The 12,769-nt window shown below is 31.0% G+C and overlaps 1 protein-coding gene across 1 annotated transcript in view; it reads right to left on the bottom strand.

Moving 5' to 3' along the window:
• LOC118197601 (potassium voltage-gated channel protein Shal-like) overlaps positions 1-12,769 on the bottom strand; it is a 400,950-nt gene that overhangs the window by 41,204 nt on the left and 346,977 nt on the right. Inside the window, exon 4 of the mRNA XM_085825838.1 lies at positions 7,481-7,636. Within this exon, the coding sequence (XP_085681964.1) occupies positions 7,481-7,636 (156 nt within the window). The remainder of the gene's footprint in view (positions 1-7,480; positions 7,637-12,769) is intronic.

The following is a 12,769-nucleotide window of genomic DNA, read 5'->3' as shown; positions in this document are numbered from 1 at the left end:
CGGGGAGCATATTTGCCGCTCTCCGCCGGAAAACATCTCTCTTCGTAATTACATCTGGTCTCTCCCTTTCCAGCAAGTTTCCAGAGTAACGTCCAAAAGTCCAGCAAGCCCGAAAGTAAGAGAGTGAATCCAACTCGAATTTCCTTCGTCTCCTTCACAAACGCGGGCTCCCACTATGGCTTCACTTATCGCCCCCTTAATTTTGGCAAAATTTGCGTTTTCAACCCCAGAATGCGGAAAAAAGGGTGATCGCGCATGCGCGTTCTTCTTCACTTAGCCAACAACCGGACCCTCAATCGCCAAAACCCTGAATGACTTACATTGAAAGACAAGTAGCAACCTTTGACCTTTTTGTCACGTACTTCCTCTCTTAAGGTCAACTACACAATGAAAAATCCTTCTAGAACATTCTAAAGGACAAAGCGCGCGAAATCATGACTTGGCAAAAATTGCCTCCCTTTCCCTGCTTCTTTCACAATGAATCAAAACTTGTACAAAATTTGCAAATAAAAGAAAATAAATAATATTCTTTTAAACTAAATAATATTCCCAGAAGCATCTGTTTTTCCCCAAAATTAAAGCCTTAAAATAAATAATTCATAATCAAATAAAAATTAAGATTTCCATAAATCAGAAAATAATTCACCTAGTTTTTATACCGCTATCAGACAAATTCTCTACACAACTTTAACAAGTTCATCATTAACTATAGTTATTACGCATTAGGTATCAAAACTCTAATATTCTAAACTTACAAAACCTTTTAATATTTAAAAGATAAATATAATACAAGTTAATTATATTTTTGGGACAATATTTTAGAATATTTCACAGAATTTCTTGTTTGTATATTTTGCTCATAACTCATTTCAGTAGATTAACTGATCTTTTTTCTTGCATTAATATTTTTCGTTCCGTCTAAATATCACTACGTTGCTATGTTCTTTTAAAAACATTTTCTTTTTTCCCAAACAATTGCAAATCCATACTCATTCTTTGATTTCTGTTAGTTGTAATGATAACCACTAGTCATTATTTTGAAATATCTTATGTATCACAAAGTGCGCAAAGATGGAAACTGCAGTCTTGTTTTCTGCGCTTAAATACATGCCAATTCTCATAATTATTCTAAATGTATGAAGAAACATATTCGAAACTAAGCAATAGACAGTTAGCTTTATACATTACTTTTACATTCAATTGAAAGTTTCAACGTTTCTAAAATTTTTATGTGTTTGTACATTTGAAAGGCGATTGACTTCAAGAAAATTACTCTTATATAAAATATATATTTTACTGCATGTATTCCATTTTGTCAAGTATCATGAGATACTTCAAGCTTTAGTTCTCTCTAGAAGCTAGCTAGAAATTAAATAAAGGGACCAACTAAGAAATGCTGCTATTTAGAATCTTTGTATAAGTGTTTTTGTAAATGATTCTTTCTAATGTCGCTAACAAAGTCTGACCGAATTATGGCTTTCTTTGTTCATTTTCAATGAGGAAAAGTAGTTCTCTCAAACTCATTGTTTATAGAATTTTGGAGAGTCAAATTTCCTTTAAAATTCTCGAGTCTGCAACTGAGCGGAAAAGAGGAATTGCTTATTTTTTCACTTTGAGAATGTGCTTTATCATCCTTAACCTTTTAAACCGAAGTTGCTTTTTTAAATAAAAGCACTGGTCCGTAATATATATATATATATATACTTACTGCTTGATATTTGAAAAATGTGAGGGAAAAGAGTGAAATTCCTCTCTATATACTTTAAGGTACAGAAAGGCACACTAACACTGAAACTTGTGTTTCTAATATAGGATTTAGCTATTGAAAAAGGAAACTAAATCATGGTGGTTTACCTCGAGCAAGGAGAAAAAAAAAACGCGCATTTTATATGAATTCAGAAGTTCATTCTTTTTCTGAAAATTAAAGTATTCCCGAAGCTGTAAATAATTTTATTAACGAATTTTCATTTATGTTATAAGATTTTTTAAAGAAAGCGCATTCTTCTTGTTGTTGTTGTCGTTACTAGTCTCCATGTCTACGAATATAGTAGACAAGGTCCACGAGTCCATTCACCTTCAGAAAATCGAAAACAAGCTTAGAAGACTTGTAAAGGTCTTCAAGAGACACCTCCAGGTACTGAAGGATATGTGCCGGTGATGCCGGTGCATTTTGACATTTAGAACAAATTGGGTGCATCTTGAGACCTCTCTCAAAAGTAAATCCTTTCAGGTGCCCACTGAAGAACCTGTGATATAATTCTTAAAAATGTTAATTTCATTTACGACTAGAATAGAAAAAGTTTTACCAAAGATAAAAAGCATCCATTCTCAAGCCGTGAAACGTTTTTAAAATGCCTCAACTGAAACGTTTTCAAAACGTTTTACATTATAGCTACTGGCTTTATCAGCCGTTTCTCCCGAGACGGACTCGTCGGTTTGAAAAGTGTTTTTAGACGTCAGCAACGGCACAAACCCGTTGGAGTTAAATGCAATATAGATTGCTTATTATCACATAGATTGTTAAATACTAGCTAGATTAATATAGATTGTTAAATACAATAGGCCTAGATTCTTATCTTCGAGAGAGACTCGTCGCTTCGCGTTTTTCAGCCCCCTACAATGAAGAAAAATGAAAAGAAGTAATTGACGGTTTAATTGGTCAGGCTTTCTCCTATGCGGAGCTGTATCAGGATCTTACAAAGGATTATTCATTTTAAAAGACGGGGAAATAGGAATGAACTTCTAGCTCCTTTTCAGCTGGCATTGCATTGAAACTTAAGCTCATTTGAAAGCGTGCTCTCATGGTATCGTATTTAATTTTCAGACTGGAGGCTAGAGAACACCACAGAATATTTTCTCGTGGGTATGGAGACGATATTCAACAGCTTCGAGTGTGGAAAGTAGGCTGTTTTTTTAATAGGTCTTGGCAGCCAGTAAAAGAGGGGAAAGGAAGCATTACTAAGGTCAGTTTCAGATCCAAAATATTTATCTCTGGATAAAAAAAGAAGCAAATATTTTAATTTTGCAAAACGGTGAAGTACGAGTAGTAAAACATATAAACGAGAAATTAACGTAAATGAAAAGCAAGCTATAAAAGAACTGTACAAGGATCTATTTCCATCTGCAATAATAAATTGGTATTAAGCCACTCTGAAATGGAATAATTGATCCCTAATAACATATTTGTGCGCACAACGGAAATAATACAATAGAATTAGGTGCATAAATTATTCTCAAATACAGAAATCATTTCAAAGACTAATTCTATTCTAACAAACAAGCCGCTTTTTGAAATAATGCAGAGAAATAATATTAAGCTTATGATGCATAAATAGAAGACCTTGTTCGCGCTGTTTCAAAAGAATACGAAATAAACTGTTTCTTCGCATATTGTTAGAAAAGTCGCATCTCTCTACTTCTGTGGCAGCCTAATTCTCATATCGTATTCTTTCTGTGCAAAGTAAAAGACTTGATGTTAGAGGACGCTTACATCTTAGTTCATTATGGGTTTAAATGTATATTATAACGCTGATAGAGTATGTATTTTAATTGATAATGCTGAAGTTATAAAAAGGGCTTATTATAACCTTCTCATCAGAAAAAAAAAGAAAATTTCAGCATTTAGGCAAGAAAGCGTTTAATTTAGGCAGGAATTAACCTGGGACATTGTAAGAATATTGAAATTTCTTAACTTCTGAAACTGATTTATCGTTGAATGTCATTTTGATTTGGACTGTAGCAGCTGCCATAGGTAAAACGGGTTAGTGAATAGTGCACAGTTCGCTCTCTAATACTGGTGAAGAGTATGATAAAGCGCTTAAGTTTTTTTTCTTATACGTATGTTTTAATATTATTTTCAGCTGGTTTTAAGCAATGTGTATCAAGAAAGAAGCACACTAATAAATTTTAAAGTAAGAAATATGTTGAAACTTATAAAAACTAAGAAAAGCTGAGTTTTTATTAGTTAATTAATTCATAATTTTAACTTTCAGAATTCATCATAGTTTTAATTTCTTTATTCATAATTTTACCTTTCATAGTAATTTATTATTGTGAAAGGGAGTCAAATTTATTCATTTTTTTAAGAATCGTATACTTCGTTACCGAAAATACGTTTTTTACAGAAAAAAACAAGAAATAATTTTTTTATTGCTGAGACTTGTAAAAAGATTTAGATTTCCATTGGCTATACCGCAAAGACTATTTATCACATTTACAAAACATAAAAGTAGATAACTCTTAATAAAATCAGCATTTTTTTATCATCAGTTAGTTTTCTCAAAATTATCTCTTGAATAATTTTCACACATTGTAAGGTGTAACATATTTATGATAATTTGATAGGTCTATGTAATAAAAAATATCTCTTCTTTTATTATGATGTATCGTATATGAAATATCTTAGCCAATGGAGAAGGAAAATATCGGAAAATCCTGCATTTATCTCACATTTGAGAAATTTCTTATTTAAACCTTTATTATGAAGAAATCAGACTTCTGACGTCCTTCAGAGTAATAACACAAAAATTGTTTCCCATGCAACATTAAAAGAGCGTTATAGCATTATGAGGATAAACATACATAAAAAGCGCTATAAAGGCAAAAACAGTTTTAAAATGGCAAAAGTGTTCCAAATGTTAAAACATGTACTTTCATTCACAATTTAATCCATGAATGTCACAGCAAACAGACATTCTGAGATCTATGAAGAGACTGCATCTATAATTCTATACTAGTTATGTGAAATTTACTGTTTTTTAGTTAGAAAAATTATTTTATCAAATGATATCCTTACTTGAAAACGCAAGTTAACACATGACCGCTATTTTAAAAATTTATTATTGAAATTTATAAATAACTTGATGGTACCCTTTTCGAACAAAAGTTTGAAAGTAATTTCCTAATTTGTGAGCCATTTTCAGAAATTTCTTTTTACAGGGTTCATAGCCACATTTTAGTTAAAAAAAATAAGCACCTATAAGCACTTTTCAAGCCCATTTTAAGAAAAAAAATAAGCACCTGTCTAATTACATCATACACAACTGCATAACCTTAAAAATTAGACTTGTAATTTAAAATATGAGAAATGAAGTACTTTTTAAGAGACAACAAGCATTACCTCAACCATAAAAAATAATTACTTTTTTTTTTTGTTTTTTGTTTTTAGTTTTAAATAATAGTTCAATTTACAGAACTTGTTTACAATGAGAGGAAAAAAAAAACTATGAAGAACTAAACTATATTACAAGATTTAATGATGAAATTTCAGTTCAAAATAGAGAAAATAAATAATAATAAGGTATATTTATTGTATTCGCTTGGAACCTAATAATAAATACAATTTATTTTCCCACTCATATTGATATTTAAATAATTTAAATCTAAATTCTGAACATTTTCTAAACTTTCATCGTATATCAGTTTTCTCTTAACAGATATTGCAAGCAAAGTAATTTAAGTAAAAAAGAGGAACATTTCTGTAATCAGAAGACAGAAATTTGCTTCATTCAGTCATCTTTAACAGTAAAAGGTTAACTAACCCGCACACTTGGAAATTGGCGAATATTCGGACAGTCGAGCGTAACTTGAAGGAGCGGAGGGGGGGGGGTAGACTGTAGCCGCTCTTTAGATTTTTCCGCTAAATAAATGCTTTTGACATTTCAATATGTGCATCATATAAAAATAAACCAACGAAAGTAAAAAATATTCTGCTTAGCAAGCACAGTAAAACTCTTTTAAGTGTTCATAAACAAATCTCGGACTGAACATCAAAATTAATTATTTCTGCAAAATATCGCAAACGTTATTGCGCAATACGTGCGCCGTAATTCTTCCCTACGTGATATTACGCAATCGGAATCAAAAACTGCCGGTATTGGGAGAATAAAGAACTAAATAACTGGGGTGTTTTTCATTCTGATTTTCAACAGATGGCGTTAAATTTCTGGAATAGAATCATTCTTCGCTTGGGTTGGTAGACTGCAGAACTTTTAGTCCTATTCAATCCAAAATGACAAAAAAAAAAAAAAAAAAAAAAAAAAAAAAAAAAAGAAAAAAAAAAGGGGGGGGGTCCGTTGCTTGTTTTGCAGCGAACTGTAACGGTTTCAATATTCAAGATTTTGCGGAGAAAGGCGAGACCTCCCAACCTTCGTACTGTATAATATATTGGCCAAAAAATGAAATTATTTTGACTATTCGATTACTTTCCCTTTATTTAAGCCATTCCGAATATTATTCCTTAGAAAGCTAATCTGTGTTAAAACAGAACCATTTTTGGAAGTTTACTATACTTCAGCAGTTACCGCAACTATGTTATCATAAACATTCATACATATGCTCATAATATAAGCATAACGATCATAATAAACACGAATATAAACTGACCAAGCGGAACGAGAATGCAAATTTTTAAGATCTTGATAGAAATTCAAACATGTATAGTATTTGGGTGGGAGGAAAAGAATGCCGAATATAGCGGAATTTTCTACTGCTTTCGCAATTCTTTGACCATTAGAAGGACGGGCACCTGTCTGTACTCTTCGTGCACACCAAAGGTTATGTTAATGCAGAGAAAGGGGGAAAAGCTATTTCCGGGAGTATGACTCACCATCTGACATTCCACATTAGGAAGAAAAGTTGTTTATTTACCGGGAAAAATAGCGCATTCATTAAAAAAAAAGCACTAAAAGAAAAAAAAAAAAAAAAAAAAAAAGCACTAAAAACAAAAAAATAAGGGCTTTAAAGAAAATGTAAGCACCTATAAGGGCCTTTATATTTTATTTTCAAATATAAGGACTTATAAGCACTTATAAGGACCGCTACGAACCCTGTTTTTAGGCTCTCAGTCTCCAATTTCCAGGCTTCCGAACTTAATATCTTTTAAATATAGATATAGAAATTAAGATATAGATCTTCTTGTGCTTAATTTATCGTTTAAGTCTGAATATCGCCAGTTAATAGGGCTTCCATTTCCAGACCCATTTCATCGAAAAGCAAATTCCAAAAATATCGCTTATTGCTTCTACAAGTTTATTTCCTGCATTAAGAGATCGTTTCCTCCCCAGACAGGTTGCTATAAAACCTAAACGCGGAATATAAAATCATTCTTTCAATGACAGATACGTATTATATTACATTCAAGATACAGTGCTTTTGAAGGAAAGTACATTTAATTGAATGAGAAAAAACATGAAACAGTAGATTTTAAGCAAGCTATCATGCCTTACAGATTAAATGCTTTAATTAATAATTTTTAATACACAAAAAACATTTTTTGTTTAATGCTTAATTAAAGCATTTACATACATTAAAACTGGACTACTTATTGTTATTTACAAATAAATTTTGTACCTGAAACAAAAACGAGTATAAAAATATTTCCATTTTTTTACTTCTGCTAAAAGCTATGATGTGTTTGAGTGCTTGGGGGAATAATCAGGAGCAATAAATAGGCATGTAGAAAGAAAAGGTTCAACTTTACCTGGTAGGATTTTTTGCTGCATCTTCGGCCGCAGCAACTTTGTAGGATGATATTTTCTGCAGAAGAGAAAGAGGGTAAGGGAGAGAGGGGTGGTGTGGAGGCAGGTCTGTTTGGTTGTCCGTTATATGGCACTTCATGCTCCACAAATTCACGATCCTAGAAAAGAGAAGACGAAATTTGAATAAAGCACAGATCTAAAAATACGTAAGACATATGTGTTTGAATTCATTTTTATGTAATGTAGCTTAATAATGGTGCTTATTTCTTCAAATTTCATTAGAGATATATTTCTCATTCAATCAATTCAGTTGTCACTTCGCGGCAAGGTGAAAATACATAAAAACTCTGATCATCTTCATTAAAAATTGTAAAATAAAGAAAACCTAAAGCATCAAATATAGTTAAAAACTGCTAAAAAACAATTTATACAATTAAGATTATACTCCTCCTCCAAAGCAAACAATACTGCCAACGGGCAGGAAGACGAACTTTTCGGTGCACAAAAATGAAAGTTAACTTTTGGTCTAACTGCGCAAACAGAACCTAAAGTTGTTGCACCAACCGACTTAATTGACTATTCTAATAAGAGTTTCAAATGTACGCAAATGGCGGTCTCGTTAGGCCTAGCGCCACTCAAGCTTTTAAATTGATGATCATTCCAAAACTATTGCATGAAGATTAACTAAAGACATAAAAACCTTAACCGAAACATAAGAACAATACAAATCAATCATTTTTAAAGCAAAAAATTACCAAAATATAAGAATAAAAATACTCAGCTCACCAAGCTGGGTAAGAGAGTAAGTGTATGTAAAGAGTATGTAAAGAGAGTAGGTGTAAGGAAAAGACGGAGCACTGTTGATGCGTAGTCATCCTATATTGAAGAGGAAGTATTCTGATTACGTCGTAAGCTAATGTGTTGACTTCGTAAATAAAACTTGGCAGTCGAGGCGATTTTAATTCCATTTTTATTTCCAACTGACATTATGTGGCCACAGATCACTTGGCACCCTAGTCGTACCTGTTCAAGAACATTTACATTATTGATATATTTGCAATAGGAAGCAGCATAGCGAAACTGCGTCCGAGCACAGCACAGACAGAAGCTGAAATGCGTAGTTATGAAAGATGGAAGCACGCGAAGAGAAAAGTTTTGGTTTACAATGGTAGTTTCAGTTCCCAATTAATATATACATTTTTTTAATATAATGGAATTCAGCGCTGCGCAGGTCATGCAAAAAAGAAAAAAAAGAAAAGATATAGAAATGACACAATGCAGAGAAGTTCTTATGATTTTTAGAATAGAGAGAGAGAATTAATGTTTTACCGTCAGTTTAAATTATAATTTTGATTCAAATATTTTTTATCTTACATATATGTTCGGTGCTGTCGATTGCAACAAAAATGGCAGGTGCATAAGCGCATGTTATAGCAGTTCCGTATACAAAATTTCAAGATTCTAAATCTTATTGTTTTTGAGTTATGCGAGATACATACGTACGCACGTACAGACGTCACTAAAAATCCTTTCTGAATCCATTTTAAATCCCTTTTAGAATACGTTTTTTAAAAGATATATTCCTTTATTATCTCCGTGCGTACAGATGACACGCAAAGAAAAGTCTTAAAAAGATTCGAAAGCTTTCAAAGTGGATGTTTTCATTGAAATATGATACCCGAAATTTTTCGTGCTTACAATAGTTCGTACAAGGAAGTAATAATCGCGAATTTCTTATCACGTTTGTCCGACTACTATTTATTGACAAATTTTAGAAACGTAATTTTATCCCTGTGTAACTGGCATCAGAGTATTCGTTTTGCATTTTCTTTGAATTATTATATTGTTTACATGCAAGTTCCATATAAGTATTCGAGACTATGCTGGGATGTAAGATTTCTTCCAATGCAACCACTGGAGCAGTTTATAACAGTCTGTTACTTTAAACTGGCACTTCGCGGTCGTAAGGATACTTTCCTCATTTACGATAATTACATGCGTCATCATCACCAAACAGGATTTTAGCCAATTAGAGTATTCGAGCTGTTTTCCGTAACGGTCATCGCCATGATTATAAGTTGAGTGTTGAGAAAAATAGTCTTGAAAAGACTACTCTAAAGCACAGTCTTGTCATTAGCAGCTGAACAGCGAAACGAAATTCCATCAGCTAAAGAAAAAAAAAAAAAAAAAAAAAATCGGAAACAAATGGATGCATATTTTGCAAATCCATGAATTACCCTACTGTAGTCTTGCTGGATGTAGAAAAATATCAGTTATATAGATACTTCAAGAAGTACCTTAGAATTAACAAGAAATACATAGAAAGAATTTTGTAAATGATTTCTGCCAACTGTATCGCTGCAGTAGAAAGATTTCTGCCGTCGTAGATTTTTGCGAACTGTATCAGTGATTTTCCGTATCATTGACGTAGAAATTACTATTAAGGTATGCTTAAAATATTAATTGAATGAAAATGAATTAACTATGTTTAAATAAAAGTAACTGAACAAGAATAAAAAGATTTAGTGACAGATCAGGGAAGTCAATCAATAAATAAATCGTACAAGTTACTAACCTATTCCTCATCAACAAATAATTTAAAAGTTTCTCGTAATATAGCAATTAATCCTAAGAAATCTTTTAAGGTTTGTCTGAAAGTTATAATACTTCAAGATATTTATTTAAAATACTTAATGGATTAAATAATCGAAGTATATTTAGCTGGCTTAAAGTTCAGAATTAATAAATCTTAATGTATACGTATAAGGCAACGCATATAAACGTATAAGGTATTTTTCTCCTTCCTTTTCGCATGCCTTCGTGGTGTAATGGGAAGCATACTCGACGCGTATTAGAGAGGTCCAGGGTGCGACTCCCGGGAAGGGGACTGCGTATTTTTCATGTCTCCAGCTTTAAAAATCTCGAAGACTCTACAAACGTATAATATGCATGTTGTACGTTTTCTAGACTAATTCAAAACAAAACGAAAAGATCCTTTTATTTATTATACATCATTCTTTAATGAAAGAATTGTGTCTGTAGTGATTAAATCATATAATGATGTTTTCGGAAAAATAATAAATGTGTAAATTAAAAAATTGTTTTAATCATTACGTCCAATTTCAATATTGCTCAAAAACCGCAGAAAAAAATATTCAAAGTTCGTTGATCTAATTTTAAATGATAATAGTATTGAAAAGTGCAGCAACAAAAGATAAAAAAATCCTTTTATTAGATAAAAAAATAAAGATTACTACTCCACTAATTCATCTGCATTTTTTTTAACTTATTTTGAGAAGAACTAGAAGTTGATTACGAAAAGGGAGTGCAGATCTGAATTTTTTATTTTTGTACTTGCGAAAAAAATAAATTAAATATCAATTAACCAAGAACAGAATTTTAAATTATGAAAGGATCGTAAATTATTTTTTGCATTTGACAACACATGTTGAAATGATTAATGACAGTTATTACAAATCTTTTAAATTCGTTATATTGCCAATATTAATAACATACGTACATAAGTTTATTCTAAAACTAATTAGTGTTTGTACAGAAGGACTAATGCTCATATGGTAATTACATTTCTTGAATAATATTTTTTAGAAAACCTTATTTCTTTTCATGTTAAAGAAAGGAATTTTAAAATGTTATGATGTTAAAATTTCTGAATATTTTATATGTAGTAATTTTATGACGCATATGACTAATTATACTCATTACTTTATAATTATTAGAGGATATGCTTTATATAGAGAACAAATTACGTTTTCTATAAGTAATATTTTGATTCGGAATTAAAAAAAAATTGTTTACTGTTTTCTCAGACTTGTACAGTGATGGCACGGCGTATCTTCAAATTCTACAAATTGTACGATGAGACTAATTGCATCTAAATTCTACTGATAGTGCTTCAATGGTAATTATACCTTCAAAAATACTCATTCTAAAAACATTTAATCGAATATCGCAAAGAAAATAACCCAGCGTAAAGAATCGAACAATCTAACGTAAAGAATCTAATTATATCCGGAAGAAACTATTTATGTTGATTCAGAAGAAAGATTCCTCCAGACGTGCGCAGTTTATCCAACGTTGTTTTCCGAATAAAATAGAAGTCAGTTTTTCTAAAGAATGCATTAATTACATTAAAAATATCTGAAAGCTTTCAGATTTTATACTAATCCCAAAGGTTAAGGGTTAAGGGTTAAGATAAGGGTCCAAAGGTTAAGATTTTATACTAATCCAAAGGGGGTGTTTTTTTTTTTAAATTTTGTATGTTATCTTTATTTATTAAATATTATGTTCTTCCTATTTAAACCATAAAATTCAATTCAACAGCAATATCACAAAATACTTAAAAAGGTCATAGCATTAGAATTTCAATACATAGTATCGCACGCTGGAGATTAATTTTTTTGTTACCGTGTTGCCATTTTGCGCTTTGAAATTGTTGAGTTTGTTAACCAAAAATTCGTTAAAGTTTGGGTTAATAAATCTGTCAGTTTTACTCTATTCAATTAATGATCAAGAAAATTACTTTAAAGAAATAAAATGCTATCGTCTTCAACTAAAATTTAATTAATTAATTTAATTAAGTTGTTTAGTTCTAAAAAGTTGATTATGAAATTAATCTTTGGCAAAAAATTCATTTTTTTGGAGAAAGAAAGAGCAAAATCATTGGTATATTCACAAAACACATTTTACACTTCCAGAACTTAATTTATTCATAAGCATTAAAGCATATGAAAAAATTCAGATATACGTTCGGAAACTTCATTCTATCTGCTTATTTTGCATTCCTACTCAATATTAGGATGTCACATATGGTGTCAAACAATAAGAAAGTTAAAACTTTAAAGAAAGCGATCATATATTGCAGAAATTGCACAGATTAAAGAGATATGTTATTACAAGAAATTTGAAAATCTGCTTTCCATCATAGCAATACACATTTTTAAGTAATGCATATTAAATTTCACTACATAATTTAAAATCGTAAAATTCATATTATTGCTTTCATTTCATGAATGCAAATTCATAAATTAATTAATATATAAAAGGATAATATAAGAAATAATTTAATTCTGAAATTGATAGCTCCATTTATTATTTGCTTCAACTATGGATATTTTTATTGCAATACAACCAACTAGCAGATTTTGAAAGGTTTTGGATTTTAATACCTAACAAAGAAAAAGTAGATTTTTCCAACTTCTTCCTATTCATAAGAAACCTGTAATGACCAAAGACCGCATTTCGATGACATAAGCATGCAGGAAGACCACGAA

This window comes from Stegodyphus dumicola, chromosome 10 (assembly GCF_044657685.1).
Source record: "Stegodyphus dumicola isolate Sdum_Otavi_A_Nest chromosome 10, ASM4465768v1".
Classification (NCBI taxonomy): Eukaryota; Metazoa; Arthropoda; class Arachnida; order Araneae; family Eresidae; genus Stegodyphus; species Stegodyphus dumicola.
This window is presented reverse-complemented; position numbering and strand designations above follow the sequence as displayed.